The sequence below is a fragment of the Gymnodraco acuticeps genome, unplaced genomic scaffold, assembly GCF_902827175.1.
Source record: "Gymnodraco acuticeps unplaced genomic scaffold, fGymAcu1.1, whole genome shotgun sequence".
Classification (NCBI taxonomy): Eukaryota; Metazoa; Chordata; class Actinopteri; order Perciformes; family Bathydraconidae; genus Gymnodraco; species Gymnodraco acuticeps.
Genome location: NW_022991881.1, coordinates 67,311 through 88,916, shown reverse-complemented (window position 1 = coordinate 88,916; position 21,606 = coordinate 67,311). Strand labels below are relative to the sequence as shown.

The 21,606-nt window shown below is 46.9% G+C and overlaps 1 protein-coding gene and 1 pseudogene across 1 annotated transcript in view; one reads left to right on the top strand and one right to left on the bottom strand.

Moving 5' to 3' along the window:
• asxl1 (ASXL transcriptional regulator 1) overlaps positions 1 to 12,401 on the bottom strand; it is a 28,922-nt gene extending 16,521 nt beyond the window's left edge. Inside the window, 1 exon segment of the mRNA XM_034199965.1 lies at positions 12,059 to 12,401. Coding sequence (XP_034055856.1) covers positions 12,059 to 12,115 — 57 coding nt within the window. The 5' untranslated portion in view covers positions 12,116 to 12,401.
• A 1,472-nt stretch (positions 12,402 to 13,873) lies between these two features.
• The window catches only part of LOC117535485, a 20,093-nt pseudogene continuing 12,360 nt past the window's right edge, over positions 13,874 to 21,606 (top strand).

Genomic DNA, 21,606 nt, shown 5'->3' with positions numbered 1-21,606 from the left:
GAAAACAATTCCATCTGCACCGTAGGAGATCATATATACACTCAAACACAAGTTACTCTGCAGAGGGAGGTTCCACAGTTTGAATATTAAATACAATATTTGAAATGTGTATTCCATGCGAGTGACAGGAAAGCCTTTTTTCATCTTTCATTGCCATCCGTTTGAATGCCAATCCAACATTTATAAAAACCGGATAGGGGTAAAGCATTATATCATCTACAATGATTTATCTGTAATAAGTTCATATTAGCTGATATCAACCCTCGTGATGTTTCACTTAGCATGTTAGGAATGCCAGGAAATGTCATGTTTAAAGTTTTTCTTTTGTATACAGCAGATACAGAAGAGCAATCCCATTAAAGCATCACACAGTTGTACGTTTATATGCTGGTGTAACTTTCGAATAGAACTGTAATGTACTTTCTCAGAGAACACCCAGCTTAACACCAGCTTAAATGAAAAACACATGTTGTTGCATTGTGTCCCTGTCTGGGTTCATCCTGCACAGCGGTTCTGTAAAAAGTCAGCCAAACCAGTGTTTCCCACAGATCTGAAATATACTTGGGGGGGTGGTGGTAGCGGAGGTTGAGGTGACGTGCCTTTGTGACATGCAACAACATTAACATGAACCTTTCTGTTGGTCGCTTGTTAGCAGACCCTTCACGCGATGGCAGAGCGAACAGGTACAGGGAGGGCCCATAGTGATAGCTCTCTAGTTTAAATCTACTACGCACAAATAAACATATGGACATGGGTTGCTATTTAAAAAAAATTGTTAATGTATTTAGGAACCTATCCATGTAATTTTAAGTGGGGGTGGACCTCAAATCCTCTAGTGCCCCTTTCACACCAACGCATTTTCAGCTCCGGCTCGGAGCTGGAGCCTGACCACATCATGTAGACAGCCAGTCCCCCTGTGTGAGGCAGACCACATCATGTAGACAGCCAGTCACCCTGTGTGAGGCAGACCACATCATGTAGACAGCCAGTCCCCCTGTGTGAGGCAGACCACATCATGTAGACAGCCAGTCACCCTGTGTGAGGCAGACCACATCATGTGGACAGCCAGTCCCCCTGTGAGGCAGACCACATCATGTAGACAGCCAGTCACCCTGTGTGAGGCAGACCACATCATGTAGACAGCCAGTCCCCCTGTGAGGCAGACCACATCATGTAGACAGCCAGTCACCCTGTGTGAGGCAGACCACATCATGTAGACAGCCAGTCACCCTGTGAGGCAGACCACATCATGTAGACAGCCAGTCTCCCTGTGTGAGACAGACCACATCATGTAGACAGCCAGTCACCCTGTGTGAGGCAGACCACATCATGTAGACAGCCAGTCACCCTGTGAGGCAGACCACATCATGTAGACAGCCAGTCACCCTGTGTGAGGCAGACCACATCATGTAGACAGCCAGTCCCCCTGTGTGAGGCAGACCACATCATGTAGACAGCCAGTCCCCCTGTGTGAGGCAGACCACATCATGTAGACAGCCAGTCACCCTGTGTGAGGCAGACCACATCATGTAGACAGCCAGTCCCCCTGTGTGAGGCAGACCACATCATGTAGACAGCCAGTCACCCTGTGTGAGGCAGACCACATCATGTGGACAGCCAGTCCCCCTGTGAGGCAGACCACATCATGTAGACAGCCAGTCACCCTGTGTGAGGCAGACCACATCATGTAGACAGCCAGTCACCCTGTGAGGCAGACCACATCATGTAGACAGCCAGTCTCCCTGTGTGAGACAGACCACATCATGTAGACAGCCAGTCACCCTGTGTGAGGCAGACCACATCATGTAGACAGCCAGTCACCCTGTGAGGCAGACCACATCATGTAGACAGCCAGTCACCCTGTGTGAGGCAGACCACATCATGTAGACAGCCAGTCCCCCTGTGAGGCAGACCACATCATGTAGACAGCCAGTCACCCTGTGAGGCAGACCACATCATGTAGACAGCCAGTCACCCTGTGTGAGGCAGACCACATCATGTAGACAGCCAGTCACCCTGTGAGGCAGACCACATCATGTAGACAGCCAGTCACCCTGTGAGGCAGACCACATCATGTAGACAGCCAGTCACCCTGTGTGAGGCAGACCACATCATGGAGACAGCCAGTCACCCTGTGAGAGGCAGACCACATCATGGAGACAGCCAGTCACCCTGTGAGAGGCAGACCACATCATGGAGACAGCCAGTCACCCTGTGAGGCAGACCACATCATGTAGACAGCCAGTCACCCTGTGAGGCAGACCACATCATGTAGACAGCCAGTCACCCTGTGAGGCAGACCACATCATGTAGACAGCCAGTCACCCTGTGAGGCAGACCACATCATGTAGACAGCCAGTCACCCTGTGAGGCAGACCACATCATGTAGACAGCCAGTCACCCTGTGTGAGGCAGACCACATCATGTAGACAGCCAGTCACCCTGTGAGGCAGACCACATCATGTAGACAGCCAGTCACCCCCTGTGAGGCAGACCACATCATGTAGACAGCCAGTCACCCTGTGTGAGGCAGACCACATCATGTAGACAGCCAGTCCCCCTGTGTGAGGCAGACCACATCATGTAGACAGCCAGTCACCCTGTGAGAGGCAGACCACATCATGTAGACAGCCAGTCACCCTGTGTGAGGCAGACCACATCATGTAGACAGCCAGTCACCCTGTGTGAGGCAGACCACATCATGTGGACAGCCAGTCACCCTGTGTGAGGCAGACCACATCATGTAGACAGCCAGTCACCCTGTGTGAGGCAGACCACATCATGTAGACAGCCAGTCACCCTGTGTGAGGCAGACCACATCATGTAGACAGCCAGTCCCCCTGTGAGGCAGACCACATCATGTAGACAGCCAGTCACCCTGTGTGAGGCAGACCACATCATGTAGACAGCCAGTCACCCTGTGTGAGGCAGACCACATCATGTAGACAGCCAGTCCCCCTGTGAGGCAGACCACATCATGTAGACAGCCAGTCACCCTGTGTGAGGCAGACCACATCATGTAGACAGCCAGTCCCCTGTGAGGCAGACCACATCATGTAGACAGCCAGTCACCCTGTGAGGCAGACCACATCATGTAGACAGCCAGTCACCCTGTGTGAGGCAGACCACATCATGTAGACAGCCAGTCCCCCTGTGAGGCAGACCACATCATGTAGACAGCCAGTCACCCTGTGTGAGGCAGACCACATCATGTAGACAGCCAGTCACCCTGTGTGAGGCAGACCACATCATGTAGACAGCCAGTCACCCTGTGTGAGGCAGACCACATCATGTAGACAGCCAGTCACCCTGTGTGAGGCAGACCACATCATGTAGACAGCCAGTCACCCTGTGTGAGGCAGACCACATCATGTAGACAGCCAGTCACCCTGTGTGAGGCAGACCACATCATGTAGACAGCCAGTCACCCTGTGTGAGGCAGACCACATCATGTAGACAGCCAGTCACCCTGTGTGAGGCAGACCACATCATGTAGACAGCCAGTCACCCTGTGTGAGGCAGACCACATCATGTAGACAGCCAGTCCCCCTGTGTGAGGCAGACCACATCATGTAGACAGCCAGTCACCCTGTGTGAGGCAGACCACATCATGTAGACAGCCAGTCACCCTGTGTGAGGCAGACCACATCATGTAGACAGCCAGTCACCCTGTGTGAGGCAGACCACATCATGTAGACAGCCAGTCCCCCTGTGTGAGGCAGACCACATCATGTAGACAGCCAGTCACCCTGTGTGAGGCAGACCACATCATGTAGACAGCCAGTCACCCTGTGTGAGGCAGACCACATCATGTAGACAGCCAGTCACCCTGTGAGGCAGACCACATCATGTAGACAGTCAGTCTCCCTGTGTGAGGCAGACCACATCATGTAGACAGCCAGTCACCCTGTGAGGCAGACCACATCATGTAGACAGCCAGTCACCCTGTGTGAGGCAGACCACATCATGTAGACAGCCAGTCACCCTGTGAGGCAGACCACATCATGTAGACAGCCAGTCCCCCTGTGTGAGGCAGACCACATCATATAGACAGCCAGTCCCCCTGTGAGGCAGACCACATCATGTAGACAGCCAGTCACACTGTGTGAGGCAGACCACATCATGTAGACAGCCAGTCACCCTGTGAGGCAGACCACATCATGTAGACAGCCAGTCACCCTGTGAGGCAGACCACATCATGTAGACAGCCAGTCACCCTGTGAGGCAGACCACATCATGTAGACAGCCAGTCACCCTGTGTGAGGCAGACCACATCATGGAGACAGCCAGTCACCCTGTGAGGCAGACCACATCATGTAGACAGCCAGTCACCCTGTGTGAGGCAGACCACATCATGTAGACAGCCAGTCACCCTGTGAGAGGCAGACCACATCATGTAGACAGCCAGTCACCCTGTGTGAGGCAGACCACATCATGTAGACAGCCAGTCCCCCTGTGTGAGGCAGACCACATCATGTAGACAGCCAGTCACCCTGTGAGGCAGACCACATCATGTAGACAGCCAGTCACCCTGTGTGAGACAGACCACATCATGTAGACAGCCAGTCACCCTGTGTGAGGCAGACCACATCATGTAGACAGCCAGTCACCCTGTGTGAGGCAGACCACATCATGTAGACAGCCAGTCACCCTGTGTGAGGCAGACCACATCATGTAGACAGCCAGTCTCCCTGTGTGAGGCAGACCACATCATGTAGACAGCCAGTCACCCTGTGTGAGGCAGGCCACATCATGTGGACAGCCAGTCACCCTGTGAGGCAGACCACATCATGTAGACAGCCAGTCACCCTGTGTGAGGCAGACCACATCATGTAGACAGCCAGTCACCCTGTGAGGCAGACCACATCATGTAGACAGCCAGTCACCCTGTGAGGCAGACCACATCATGTAGACAGCCAGTCACCCTGTGTGAGGCAGACCACATCATGGAGACAGCCAGTCACCCTGTGAGGCAGACCACATCATGTAGACAGCCAGTCTCCCTGTGTGAGGCAGACCACATCATGTAGACAGCCAGTCACCCTGTGTGAGGCAGACCACATCATGTAGACAGCCAGTCTCCCTGTGTGAGGCAGACCACATCATGTAGACAGTCAGTCTCCCTGTGTGAGGCAGACCACATCATGTAGACAGCCAGTCACCCTGTGTGAGGCAGACCACATCATGTAGACAGCCAGTCTCCCTGTGTGAGGCAGACCACATCATGTAGACAGCCAGTCACCCTGTGTGAGGCAGACCACATCATGTAGACAGCCAGTCTCCCTGTGTGAGGCAGACCACATCATGTAGACAGCCAGTCACCCTGTGTGAGGCAGACCACATCATGTAGACAGCCAGTCACCCTGTGTGAGGCAGACCACATCATGTAGACAGCCAGTCACCCTGTGAGGCAGACCACATCATGTAGACAGTCAGTCTCCCTGTGTGAGGCAGGCCACATCATGTAGACAGCCAGTCACCCTGTGTGAGGCAGACCACATCATGTAGACAGTCAGTCTCCCTGTGTGAGGCAGACCACATCATGTAGACAGCCAGTCACCCTGTGTGAGGCAGACCACATCATGTAGACAGCCAGTCACCCTGTGTGAGGCAGACCACATCATGTAGACAGCCAGTCACCCTGTGAGGCAGACCACATCATGTAGACAGCCAGTCACCCTGTGAGGCAGACCACATCATGTAGACAGCCAGTCACCCTGTGAGGCAGACCACATCATGTAGACAGCCAGTCACCCTGTGTGAGGCAGACCACATCATGTAGACAGCCAGTCACCCTGTGTGAGGCAGACCACATCATGTAGACAGTCAGTCTCCCTGTGTGAGGCAGGCCACATCATGTAGACAGCCAGTCACCCTGTGTGAGGCAGACCACATCATGTAGACAGCCAGTCACCCTGTGTGAGGCAGACCACATCATGTAGACAGCCAGTCACCCTGTGTGAGGCAGACCACATCATGTAGACAGCCAGTCACCCTGTGTGAGGCAGACCACATCATGTGGACAGCCAGTCACCCTGTGAGGCAGACCACATCATGTAGACAGCCAGTCACCCTGTGAGGCAGACCACATCATGTAGACAGCCAGTCACCCTGTGAGGCAGACCACATCATGTAGACAGCCAGTCACCCTGTGAGGCAGACCACATCATGTAGACAGCCAGTCACCCTGTGTGAGGCAGACCACATCATGTAGACAGCCAGTCACCCTGTGAGGCAGACCACATCATGTAGACAGCCAGTCACCCCGTGTGAGGCAGACCACATCATGTAGACAGCCAGTCACCCTGTGTGAGGCAGACCACATCATGTGGACAGCCAGTCACCCTGTGTGAGGCAGACCACATCATGTAGACAGCCAGTCACCCTGTGTGAGGCAGACCACATCATGTGGACAGCCAGTCTCCCTGTGTGAGGCAGACCACATCATGTAGACAGCCAGTCACCCTGTGTGAGGCAGACCACATCATGTAGACAGCCAGTCACCCTGTGTGAGGCAGACCACATCATGTAGACAGCCAGTCACCCTGTGAGGCAGACCACATCATGTAGACAGCCAGTCACCCTGTGTGAGGCAGACCACATCATGTAGACAGCCAGTCACCCTGTGAGAGGCAGACCACATCATGTAGACAGCCAGTCTCCCTGTGTGAGGCAGACCACATCATGTAGACAGCCAGTCACCCTGTGTGAGGCAGACCACATCATGTAGACAGCCAGTCACCCTGTGTGAGGCAGACCACATCATGTAGACAGCCAGTCTCCCTGTGTGAGGCAGACCACATCATGTAGACAGCCAGTCACCCTGTGTGAGACAGACCACATCATGTAGACAGCCAGTCACCCTGTGTGAGGCAGACCACATCATGTAGACAGCCAGTCTCCCTGTGTGAGGCAGACCACATCATGTAGACAGCCAGTCACCCTGTGAGGCAGACCACATCATGTAGACAGCCAGTCACCCTGTGTGAGACAGACCACATCATGTAGACAGCCAGTCACCCTGTGTGAGGCAGACCACATCATGTAGACAGCCAGTCTCCCTGTGTGAGGCAGGCCACATCATGTAGACAGCCAGTCACCCTGTGTGAGGCAGACCACATCATGTAGACAGCCAGTCACCCTGTGAGGCAGACCACATCATGTAGACAGCCAGTCACCCTGTGTGAGGCAGACCACATCATGTAGACAGCCAGTCACCCTGTGAGGCAGACCACATCATGTAGACAGCCAGTCACCCTGTGAGGCAGACCACATCATGTAGACAGCCAGTCACCCTGTGAGGCAGACCACATCATGTAGACAGCCAGTCACCCCGTGTGAGGCAGACCACATCATGTAGACAGCCAGTCACCCTGTGTGAGGCAGACCACATCATGTAGACAGCCAGTCACCCTGTGTGAGGCAGACCACATCATGTAGACAGCCAGTCACCCTGTGAGAGGCAGGCCACATCATGTAGACAGCCAGTCACCCTGTGAGGCAGACCACATCATGTAGACAGCCAGTCACCCTGTGTGAGGCAGACCACATCATGTAGACAGCCAGTCACCCTGTGTGAGGCAGACCACATCATGTAGACAGCCAGTCACCCTGTGAGGCAGACCACATCATGTAGACAGCCAGTCACCCTGTGTGAGGCAGACCACATCATGTAGACAGCCAGTCACCCTGTGAGAGGCAGACCACATCATGTAGACAGCCAGTCTCCCTGTGTGAGGCAGACCACATCATGTAGACAGCCAGTCACCCTGTGTGAGGCAGACCACATCATGTAGACAGCCAGTCTCCCTGTGAGAGGCAGACCACATCATGTAGACAGCCAGTCTCCCTGTGTGAGGCAGACCACATCATGTAGACAGCCAGTCACCCTGTGTGAGACAGACCACATCATGTAGACAGCCAGTCACCCTGTGTGAGGCAGACCACATCATGTAGACAGCCAGTCACCCTGTGAGGCAGACCACATCATGTAGACAGCCAGTCACCCTGTGTGAGACAGACCACATCATGTAGACAGCCAGTCACCCTGTGTGAGGCAGACCACATCATGTAGACAGCCAGTCACCCCGTGAGGCAGACCACATCATGTAGACAGCCAGTCACCCTGTGTGAGACAGACCACATCATGTAGACAGCCAGTCACCCTGTGAGGCAGACCACATCATGTAGACAGCCAGTCACCCTGTGTGAGACAGACCACATCATGTAGACAGCCAGTCACCCTGTGAGGCAGACCACATCATGTAGACAGCCAGTCTCCCTGTGTGAGGCAGACCACATCATGTAGACAGCCAGTCACCCTGTGTGAGGCAGACCACATCATGTAGACAGCCAGTCTCCCTGTGTGAGGCAGACCACATCATGTAGACAGCCAGTCACCCTGTGTGAGACAGACCACATCATGTAGACAGCCAGTCACCCTGTGTGAGGCAGACCACATCATGTAGACAGCCAGTCACCCTGTGAGGCAGACCACATCATGTAGACAGCCAGTCACCCTGTGTGAGGCAGACCACATCATGTAGACAGCCAGTCACCCTGTGTGAGGCAGACCACATCATGTAGACAGCCAGTCACCCTGTGAGGCAGACCACATCATGTAGACAGCCAGTCACCCTGTGTGAGACAGACCACATCATGTAGACAGCCAGTCACCCTGTGTGAGGCAGACCACATCATGTAGACAGCCAGTCACCCCGTGAGGCAGACCACATCATGTAGACAGCCAGTCACCCTGTGTGAGACAGACCACATCATGTAGACAGCCAGTCACCCCGTGAGGCAGACCACATCATGTAGACAGCCAGTCACCCTGTGTGAGGCAGACCACATCATGTAGACAGCCAGTCACCCTGTGTGAGACAGACCACATCATGTAGACAGCCAGTCACCCTGTGTGAGGCAGACCACATCATGTAGACAGCCAGTCTCCCTGTGTGAGGCAGACCACATCATGTAGACAGCCAGTCACCCTGTGTGAGACAGACCACATCATGTAGACAGCCAGTCACCCTGTGTGAGGCAGACCACATCATGTAGACAGCCAGTCACCCTGTGTGAGGCAGACCACATCATGTAGACAGCCAGTCACCCTGTGAGGCAGACCACATCATGTAGACAGCCAGTCACCCTGTGAGGCAGACCACATCATGTAGACAGCCAGTCACCCTGTGTGAGGCAGACCACATCATGTAGACAGCCAGTCACCCTGTGTGAGGCAGACCACATCATGTAGACAGCCAGTCACCCTGTGTGAGGCAGACCACATCATGTAGACAGCCAGTCACCCTGTGTGAGGCAGACCACATCATGTAGACAGCCAGTCACCCTGTGTGAGGCAGACCACATCATGTAGACAGCCAGTCCCCCTGTGAGGCAGACCACATCATGTAGACAGCCAGTCACCCTGTGTGAGGCAGACCACATCATGTAGACAGCCAGTCACCCTGTGTGAGGCAGACCACATCATGTAGACAGCCAGTCACCCTGTGAGGCAGACCACATCATGTAGACAGCCAGTCACCCTGTGTGAGGCAGACCACATCATGTAGACAGCCAGTCACCCTGTGTGAGACAGACCACATCATGTAGACAGCCAGTCACCCTGTGTGAGGCAGACCACATCATGTAGACAGCCAGTCACCCTGTGTGAGACAGACCACATCATGTAGACAGCCAGTCACCCTGTGTGAGGCAGACCACATCATGTAGACAGCCAGTCACCCTGTGAGGCAGACCACATCATGTAGACAGCCAGTCACCCTGTGTGAGGCAGACCACATCATGTAGACAGCCAGTCACCCTGTGTGAGACAGACCACATCATGTAGACAGCCAGTCACCCTGTGTGAGGCAGACCACATCATGTAGACAGCCAGTCACCCTGTGAGGCAGACCACATCATGTAGACATCCAGTCACCCTGTGTGAGGCAGACCACATCATGTAGACATCCAGTCACCCTGTGTGAGGCAGACCACATCATGTAGACAGCCAGTCACCCTGTGAGGCAGACCACATCATGTAGACAGCCAGTCACCCTCTGTGAGGCAGACCACATCATGTAGACAGCCAGTCACCCTGTGTGAGGCAGGCCACATCATGTAGACAGCCAGTCACCCTCTGTGAGGCAGACCACATCATGTAGACAGCCAGTCACCCTGTGAGGCAGACCACATCATGTAGACAGCCAGTCACCCTGTGTGAGGCAGACCACATCATGTAGACAGTCAGTCTCCCTGTGTGAGGCAGACCACATCATGTAGACAGCCAGTCACCCTGTGTGAGGCAGACCACATCATGTAGACAGCCAGTCACCCTGTGTGAGGCAGGCCACATCATGTAGACAGCCAGTCACCCTGTGTGAGGCATGCCACATCATGTAGACAGCCAGTCCCCCTGTGTGAGGCAGACCACATCATGTAGACAGCCAGTCACCCTGTGTGAGGCAGACCACTTAACAGGCCAGGCCATCGGGAAACCACCGCTCCTCCCAATAGCCAGTCCGGGACTGGGTACAGGAGGCGTAGAGCGAGGGATCATTGTCCACAAGTTAATCGATCGCAGATGGCGTCATGGTCGCGGATGAAAAAAAAGTTAAAGTGATGTTCCGCCCAAGTAAAGTCTATGTGCGGGAAACCCTGCAAACTTTGTTTAGCCATCCACCAAAGGCTCATAGTCAATGAGTCGTTGTCAGGGCTACCGCGAGCCCAGTTTTGAAATCCTGTTAAATGTGTGCTGGGTTAACTATATGTTCACCTTACTCCATATATTTGTAGATTCTGACTACGGAAAAATGTGTCAAAATGTTCTGCGCTAACAAAGAGTGCAGGTCAATTGGATTTATATTCTTAACAACGTTGAACCTTCTGTCCTAAATGAACAACTGTGAATAATTTCTTTAATTTATTACACTTCATTGATAGAGTCGTTTTTTAGTTGTTGGACTTCTATCCTACCTTAAAACATATCCTTCTTTTGGTTCTGATGTGACAATAGTGCTTGATGTGGAAGTCTGCACAATGCATCGCATTTGATAGAATTTGAGAGCACTTGTAGTAATTGTACAGGGTTAAGAAAGGATCAGGAATGTTTACTTCTATACATCTTACTACAGAGTAGAAAGCAAAGGCTTCTTGGGCCAAACAGACACAAGTAACTGGTGAACCAATTGCCCTCAAACTGAGGTTAAACACTCTGGAAAGAGACATCTGAGCACTAATATACAGAATCACATATTTACTTAACTGACATTTGGCCATCTGCTCCGAATGCATTTTTATTAATTAGATGTATATCAAATGAAGTGTACCTACTGGGGGAATAATCCCCTCAGCTTGGTAGTTCAAAGTTTGTATTTCAACTATTTCAATGTGACTATACCTCATTCCTAAATATCCAATTCCGACACGTTGAACTTCCAATTGAGCCTGATTGATTTAACCAACAACATGAGGACTGTATTGTTTCCTTTACCATTGAGTCTTTATAATACAACTGGGTAGGGGTTAACGTTAGCTACTAGCTTTGCTAACTGTAGCTTGCATTATAATAAGCATAACGACCTAATAACGACTATTATATTAAGTTAGCCTTTCCGTGATCTTGAGAGGTTTGACAGGGTCACGTTGAAACAATGAAATGCACAAACTGGTTGCGTATCTTGAGTTTCTCGGGCTGCTAAAATGGAAATTAGCGTAGGGCTAGCTAGCTAGCCTGCTGCCTAGCAAACAAAGAGCTCAAACAGGAGAGAGGATGTTAGCGTGTTAGCCAGCATTAGCATGTAGCGTTGCGTAGCTCTTTATGTCAGCAGTCAGAAAGAAATGCAACACAATTCAAATGTGGCATCCAGTTACATTTATTTTAAACATATCCAACATATAGACTGGTCTAGTGCTGATAAAAGCTAACCTAGCTAATATTAGAGTGCATACAGTGGTCGTGAGTAGAATGAACACAACAACACATCTGGAACATCACTCCGCATTATACCATAAATAATGTACACATGTCTCTATAAATGCTCAAAACAGTGTTTACCATGCGGGCTGCCTCAGCCCAGGTCCGCTCCTTCTTTCTCTTTTGTTTGTCCTTCATTTCCCCTGCGATGGTGTTTGCGGCTAGCCTGCTGTGTGTCTATAAAGCAAACTCAATACGATGGCGGTTTAGCTGCTTAGCAAAATGGCTAACTCCGTTCTAGGTGAACTGTGTAGACCCAAAACAAGACACTCCTTTTAGCTCCGGACGGTGCTGTGCTGTCTGCTAGTTTCTGATATATCTCGCTACTGTGCCTTGTCTAAACTAGCTGAACACACATCGTCTCTCGGTAGCACAGAAGCAGTGTGAGTGCAGGCTGGCGCTGCTGCAGGACAAGCCTCTTTGGAATGCAACAACCAGGTCAAAGGTCAAACCCTCCGCAGGAATGCAAGAAAAAACCTCCTGCTCTCTTCATGCAAATGTTACATTTAAACAGATGCTGCATGCAAATAATCATACATTATATTATTTTAGTCTTCCAATGCAAGGTATTTTTTATTTATTTAGCCATATTAAATATAACAATAGAGTCCATTCTTTAGAACACCAACATGTTGTGCCATTCATATTCATATTAAAACGGATTCAGAGCAAACAACGACTGGCCACCACGTTATCTATTTTAACTCTGCACATATGCAACTGTTTATACAGGCAACACTGTAAGTGGAGCAAATAAACACACCTGGAAGGAACCTCACAATAATAGCCGGTATTAATCTTTAATTTATGTTACAAACACTTAAGTTAAGTGGAACAAAGATAAACATTTGCAGCAAGGGTGTTGCATGAGATTATTTCAGCAAGGCAGTACACAGTACTCCGAATCTATTTCATCAATCAATTGGTCAATCAAAGTTTATTTATATAGCCCAATATAAAAAATGTTACATTTGTCTCAGTGGACTTCATAGTTTGTACAGAATATGAATATGACACCCTCTGTCCTTGGAACATCACATCGGACAAGGAAAAACATAAGGGGAAAATTGAATAAACCTCAGGGAGAGCAACAGAGGAGGCTCCCTCTCCCAGGACGGACGGACGGGCAATAGATGTCGTGTGTAAATTCAAAAGATAATACATTTACAACATAGGTAGTCCAAATGCTTGAAAATGCATGTGTCTATAAATAAAAAGATGGTGAATCCAGGTGGATGTCAACAACCAAGTGGGTGCCAACAAACGTACTGCTCTGCTGCATGGGGTTTGAATGGGCCTTGTACAAAGGTGAAAGAAACACAATTATCGAATTATGCATAGATCATGTTTCAGATCCTATGAGGAACATTGACACCAGTGATATTCTTTGTTGTGACTAATAAATCCCCAATACTCATCTATTATGAACATGATTCATAACAATCTGTCAGATCACAAGGGGTAGGTTGGTTTACAGGTCAACATTTTAACTTTATAGTCGTAAGGTTATCTAGTGTTGCTTCCACCACCTCAGAAATATCACCACTTTTCTTTCACTTTCACTCTTTGAGATACTGAATATATCACACAATTCAGACAACAACTAAGAAAAGAGAACAAATACACCATCGGTGTTTTATTTGTCAATATCCTCATGTTATTCTTGTGATTAAATTAACACCATTCATTGTTCACCAGTTTTGTTGTTGTTGCAAGCAAATCAAATAATTATTATAACATGTTTATATACACCAAGGTCTCTGTCTTTGTTTTTTACATCAGTTTTGTTTACACAAATCCTTCTAATGTTTGGAAATAGTTATAATGTTATTGTGTGTGTGTGTGTGTGTGTTTTTTGTGTGAATGGAAGTGGTTCCTGCTAGAGTTCCCCTTAGCCCGGGGTCTGACGTCACTCTCCCAGAATGCATGGCTTCCAGCGCGGCGCCCAGCAGTCCAGGCCCGGACTCTAGAAACATCTCTAAAACTTGCTCCAAAATGTCGACATGGAGACGGAATGGAGGCTGGAAGGATAGCCGGACTGAGACTCATTCGGTGAGTAGTGTTGTGTCCGTGTGTGTGGCCCTGAGCCAGAGTGGAACCCTGCTCGGTAACATGTAGAGGAGTTAGCTCCCGTAACACAAACTCCGATACAACTTAGTTAGCGCTCATCTTTTGTTTTTTAACCAGCATGCTGCTTCGGCTAACTTCACCCAGACTCACACTAACAGTAGTCAGTGTGTTCCCTCTGCATAAAACTAGCGTAACTAACACTGGGACCGCCAAGCATTAATACGAGTTTCTCCTTCGCATCCGAATTATTTTGAACAGCAAGGCTAGCAGTCACATTTAGCCCCCGTCTGGTAATGACCCCGTTCCAACACTGAAGCGCTTCACTTCAGACTCCATCATCCAGCCAGTCTGCCGTCGGCCCGAGGGGAAGTTTTCCCTTTTCATTTTGCTCGAACAGAACCAACATTTTTGCAGTTATATTCACACAATAGAGAGGGCTTAAGCAGAAAATGTGTGGGGATTAAAGCTTTATGGCAGTTCCATGCTGCGGACCCACAAGATGGCACTACCAGCTCCCTTCGCCGAACTTAAAGTCTTGTATTCCACCTTTTATCCAGACCCCCCGCGAGTGTATATAGGCTACAGTCTATGGTGTAACTACGATAATTGTATGATGGCAGGAAGAACATCCACTGCTGGAAAATGTGTTAGAAGTTTCTACTTCAAAGTGGCGAGTCATTTAAAGAAACAATCCTATATGCAGATGTTACCTAATATATTATCATTCCATAAATCAGAAAATACTGTCTACTGCCATTCAAAAAATAAAATCACCAATTATTAAGGAATAAAGGTGACGTAACCAAAATAATGGAGTTAGTTACAACATCTAGCATCCACTCAAAGTAGGGTAGCATGGTCCTGTTCATAGTGTTGCATCTCCTCCAGGAGCAAGATATAAGTTCATATCTGGAAGAATAAGTTACAGAGATGTATTATATCCAATAGTAAAGCAAAAATGGGTCCTAATATCCTACATTTCGTTGATACTGTTAATACCTATAAAAGTTAACTTTTTTAAATGCCTCAAAGTTGACTTGAGTTCACATTTTCAACGCAATTGACAATTGTCAGTCTTTTCTTTTGTCGATTTTTGCTGAACAGATACCATGTAATATTATCGATATGTAGCTTAGAAGATTTTTTTCGTCAAGACTTCTAATAATTATCTGGTTGAACTAAAACATACTTTTATAGAAAGAAATCCATGTTGTATTACTACTGATTTAAGAGAGATATCATACTTTTAATGTTTTTCATGAACTTGGCAATATGCTGTCCTTACCGTTTACGATTTCTTTCAAACTATTTAATTCTGTAACTCATGCTTTACCAAATGGATTCATTCAACTAATGGAATTCTTCTTGAGTATTGGTGATAACACATACATTATGGTGATAAACACAGGACTCTAATTAACCTGTTCAGCCCCAAGCCTGTTTTTCAGGTCTCAGGCTCGAAAATAACATGCCCAGAACAAATGACTATATATTCACTTCTAAAAGGGTTAAATTAATCATCTTTTTTCTCAAAGCAATGATAAACCTGTGAGTTGGATGTAGAAAAGTCAGAATCAATATAGAATATTTTTATTTTAAAGTAAATTCAGATTGAACATAGTAAAAAAATGTAAATTATAGTGTCCGTCCAAATAAAAAACATTACTTATAGTGAAAACCACCCTTGAATGATGGGATAGTAGACTAAAATCTTTAGGAATCCAAACTATAACATATAATAAGTACCCTGTATCAAGATTGATAGAAAACAAGTGACATTTGACCCTTTTTAAAGAGGTTTAGCAAAAAAAAAAACACTTCTGGGGTCATTTGGGTGGATTTGTCATATCTCTGGCCCCCCTCGGTCGATTTTGATGATTGACACCTCTTTTGAACGGTTACGGCCCCTACACACGGCGGCGGGCATGTCTGAAGCTAGACCAACAACCAATGACCTGAATCTCCCGCCCCGGACACACAAGCAGCGGTTTGATTCGCTAGAGCTTGTACTGGCATATGATTCGATTGGCTGACGCTTCCGTCAAAGCGTCAAAAGTAGAACATTGCTCTACTTTTGAAGCGAGCAACGCGAGCAAAGCTATGCTTTGCTCCCACAATGCAGTTCGGCGAAGCGTGACGTCACCCCATTCAAAGTGAATGGGCAGAAGCATTGAAGCGTCAACGCACGCCGCCGTGTGTGGGGGCCGTTAGAGCCAATATAATCGAAGGGGATGTTCCTAAATCCACCTACACGTTACCATTGAGGAGTGAGAGGGATGCGCAAACCAAAAGCTATGTTACGCTCTGAAAACTGAAAACTAGGTTATAGCCATAAATATGATGATGGATTATCAGTAATCATTTCAAAGGGACACAGAGACATTGGATTAACCTTCAGCAGCGTTTTTATCGTTTTAATGCCATTGAACACAACTTTTGATCAGAAAACAGCAAAGGTAAGACATATTTGCCGTTTTGGCTCCGTAAAGCTACGTGGTGTGTTGTCTGGCTTTGCCTTCGCTGCCCTGAGTTTTGGTCGCACAGTGATGATACTTGTAATAAAGTATTTATACCGTGAGTTCTGTGCTAAGTGCGTTAGTAATTTTTCGCTCAGGGCTAATTCAGAGGCCCGGCGTTAGAGTTGTGTTTTTGTTTGGTAACATTTTTTCATATCGTCAGTCAGTTGAGTTTCTTCCCGTTAAGTGGGTATGACACATTAATAGCCTGTCAAATGTTAAGAAGCCCTCAGACGCTGTTTCTTGCAGATATTGCGTTTTTTGCCGCGGGCCGTGGGGCTCAACAGGTTAAAGGGTTTCCAGAATTGCTCGAACCCCTTTTGGTCGCACAGGAAGTTGAGAAACTTGGAGGAGGGGCTTGTCACATTGGTATAGCTTTCCACATTAAAGGTCAGCACACCTTAAACCAGAGTTGTTGTTGTTGCCACTGCTAGCCAGAGTTCCTTCAATTATCACACAACCAGCAGTTGGTTTTGTTGAGCAGTAGCATTTATTCTCCAACAAATAGATGGTACACACACTGCACGGCTGACGTCCTACTCACTGCACGCACACACCGTTGTTCTCTAGGCTGCTCTCTCATCATCACTTGCCATCATTTTTTCTGATAAAAAACCCCCCACAACTGCATTAAACGCCCACAGCAAACAATATATACACACATACATACATATGCTTGCAATCATTTGTTGACAACTAGTGCTGTAACAATGCTACGCTGCTGCAAATCGGGAGCATCAATTTCTTTACTATAGTCCATTCAATTATTGCTAATATTGAACGTGTTGCAGGTCCAAACTGCACAGAAATACATCCAAAAAGTGTGAACAGTCCTCGAGATTGATGTTCCATTTTGCAAATAAACCTCTCAAAGTATACAATTCGTTTTCACGGTATTTACAGTATATATTAGGACATTATCCTAATGCAAAGTGGTGGACAAAATTGGCCATTTCCAAAAGTGTCCCCAGTATAAATGATGCCTGTGCTTGCCATGGTATTTTGAGCTGAATGGAGATGATTTGTGGGTAGTGGCAAAGTTCGGCACATAATTACTAACTTGCACCATTACACATATGTGACCCGCTCTATCGAAATCAGTCGGAAGTCGCAACGGCTCATTTCAAAATAAACGTGGATTTGCGTAAAAAAATGTTTTTTCGGGGTTCGGGTGTTTTGTTTGATTTTAAACAAACAAAGTCTTGCCTTTCAGAATATGAAACTTTTATTTCCAAACTCATAGGATAAATACATTCTTTAAGCTTGTAAAGGGAAGATGACAGGCATTCTGCTCTTCCGCAGCGCCGCCCCCCTCCCTCCGGCTGACATTATGAATTTAAGCGTAGAGTAATCATAAATAACACGGCAGGGTCCGTTACAGTTTGTTTTCATCTGATTTCAATTAAACAAAGTCTTGGCTTTCAGAATATTAAACTTGTTTCTGCAAATTCAGATGATAAATACAGCTTTCAAGCTTCTGCATAATTACAAGCGGAGAACGGAGTAATTTAACGTCACAGCAGGCATAACAACAGCCGGTGTTTCTCGTGAGGGTTTTCCCCGGGAAACAAACACAATACACACAAACGCAAAATTACACAAACACACACACGTATACACACACACACACACACTCGCGAGCTTCCCCCAGACCAGTAATCCAAACGAAAATATCTTCCCTCCGTAGTATTTTGATCATTTGCTAATAATCAATCGGATCGATGGATTCCAGAGAAGAGGAAACTTTGAAGACCTTTTTCTCAAAATGATGACTCGGTGACAGTCATTATATAATGTGACATATTTCACTTAATATTTGGAGTACAAAAACAATCCAGATATCATTAGAAAGCTAGGAATCTCCTCTTTCCAACAGTGTATACAACTCAAAATGTGTCTTCGGGTCAATGCGACTGATTTCGATAGAGCAGGTCACATATACTCTCTTGCCCCTTCTCACTCACCGCCTCGCTCGTTTTATACACAAACTTTTGATCTTTGCATATTATTTTAGTTTTGATTAACATCAATTTTCAAAAGATGCCCAGGCCTAACAAAGGGTTAAATTAGACCCTGAACTAACTAATTGAGTCAAATGTGTTACAATAAGCATATGCTCCAAATGCTTTAAAGAAGTGATACAATGACAGGCAAGGTGGCTCAGTCAGTAGGCGCTTGGACTGGGAGCCGTAGACCTAAATATGGAGTGTGGACTGCTACTTGGAAAAGGCCCAGTTCACCTCCTGGGCCCTGCCGTGGTGCCCTTGAGCATCATCAACATCCCCCTTCCCCACTCCCATTGCTCCCCGGGCGCTGTACAATAGCTGCCCACTGCTCCTGGTACCTGGATGGGTTAAAAGCAGAGAATAATATATATGTACTACTGTTCTTTATATACATTTGACTATTATTATTGTCATATTATCCTATACTGAATCGGTGGTGAAAAAACCCAAGTGGATTTTTTTCTATTAAAAAAAGATAAGCGGTAAGTGTAAGTGTAATCCCTTACACCTGTTACACTGACTGCAACATCAAACCTAGCTCAGGTGATGGATTGCAGGAAATAATGCCTCTGTCTCTGGAGTAAACCTTTGAAAAGCGACGACAAACAGACAGACAAAGGGTACAGCGGAGAAAAGCACATGATCTCAATTACAGGTTATAATTTAAAAACAAACAAAGACAGAAATACATCCTGCTACATTTTTGCTAAAGCTATTACCTGGCTACATTGCCTTATTAACCTGTATCCTCTTTTTGTCTGTAAAATGGACACAAATTATAAAATAAGAAATATCTGGTCAAATATTATAATAATAATAATAATAACACAATTCATTTATAATGCACTTTTGCATGTAGCAAAACGTGTTTTGGTCTAGCATCAGCCCATGCAAAAACACTGCAGCTCCCCAATACTTCCCGGTCTTCCCAGCTGCTGGGCTGACAGGGTAGTGTGTGGGATTACTGATAGTGTGTTGTTGGTCTATAGCAGGGGTGCCCAACCTTTTTTGAACCGAGAGCTACTTTTAAAGTTGCCAGTCTGCCGAGATCTACCAGTCCAAATAGAGAGGCCATTACTGACAGCCTACTACCAGGTAAATACACACTTCTACTTGTATAAAACTGACCTTTGTACGATGAATACTCCATAAAATACTGCAGATCCTTTATCTTACCTCTTTCTAATCTACACACATACAAGTATTTAACTGAAGTTACACAACAGTGTTGTTGATACAGAGTTGGAGTTTATTCACACGTCACTACAGTGGGTGATGTTTTCAAGAAGCATTGAACAGTGCTGCCACATATGACACAGGAAAAAAGAAAATACTCTGAACCCTTTCTTTGCCATTTATATAAAAATAGTGTTGCTACAAAAGTATAAATTAGGCTTACTAATAAGACAACTCAGATCTGAAGCTACTCAGGAATCTGCTGCCAAAGTGCAATAAAAAAGACAACATTAATAAAATCAAACCCTTTTTTTGTTGCATTTTAGTCGATTATAAAAATAAATGCCTTTTTTAAAATAGGATGCAAGCAACACTAGTTTCTTAACCTGAATTGATGATAGACTATAATCAATTTAAAACAGAACAGATCTTAATGTTTGCATTCTTATACCATTTTGTACAATAATTATAATGAATAAGTTCAAACAAACTAAAACTTACAGCTGATTAATAACGATATCTAACTTGAGTTTTTATTATATCAAAAACCTGTTGAAATGTTACTGTTATTTTTACTGTCCCCAAAAAGCACGTCAGCAGCCTCCAGGAATGCTTATTTCACAACTTCGCCATCTTTGAAAGACTTCATGTGTTTCGCAAGAACGTGACTGACACGTTAAGATGCTCTGGTAGCAGCCTTGCTCTTGTTGTTGGGCCTGGTGAAAATGGACTGCTGTGCATTAGCTGTCCTTTCAGGCCCCTCCCCTTTTGGGAGCGTAGGGCAGAATTAGGAGGGAATTCGGTCTCGTAGCGTTTGTGCACTGTTTTGAAATGCCGCTCCTAAATTACCATTCTTCGATAAAGCCACGCTCGCATTGCAGATGAGACAGATGGACTTTGAATTGGAATAGATACAAAAATAATCATCCTCCCACTCGGAGTGAAAATTATATATTTGGTGCTTTTTTGCTTCTGCCATAATTGCGGTCTTGTGTGTGTGCGGACTGTCACTCCTGTTGACACGGACAACGTCAGCGAACATTGCCCACTGCTACGTCACGTCAGCCCACTGAGTGCCCACAAGCCACGCCCCGACACATGGGGTCACGCCGGCCAATCGCAAAGCTTTGATGCGTTCAAGTGCATTATTCTGGCACAGGAAGATTATGTTATAGGACATTAACGATAAAACTGAATATTGTTGTTCTATTTTTAGACACATCTCGCGATCGACTGGGAATCTCCCCGCGGTCGACCGGTCGATCGCGGGGAGGTTGGGCACCCCTGGTCTATAGAGAGAGGGAGAGACTTGTGTGTGCCCATGAGTTTGAAGTTAGTCTTGAGGTTATAGCTCTGAACATGGCAGTGAAGTGTACAGTTTTGTTGGTGAATAAATAATGCAACTCGTCAATACCCAAGCCAAATCCTGATCTGTTGCCATCTGCTGCCTAAAGTGACCACTTATGGAAAGGTGGGGTTAGGATTGTATCCCTACTGATACCAATACTGCTTATCAATACTGGTATGTATTGATACTCTGGTCTTATTAATTAAACTCTCCATAATTTGGTGCAACAAATAAAAACATTACATGAATTAGTGTTGCACGGTGTACCGATACTTGAAAGGTACCGCGATACCCTGCCGTTAAAAACGTTACGATTCCTCCGTGGGGTAGGGATGCTCCGATCGCCAATTTCGGGGCCGATCGCCGGAATCAGTATCGGCCGATCCGATCGAGTGGGCGGGGCCTAAATGGAAGATTTAAACTTTAAATCTTCCAATTAAAGTGATGTTTAAAACTCAGTTAATGCTCATTCACTGGAGCTTCCACAAACAACAATCAACTTAATTATTACAT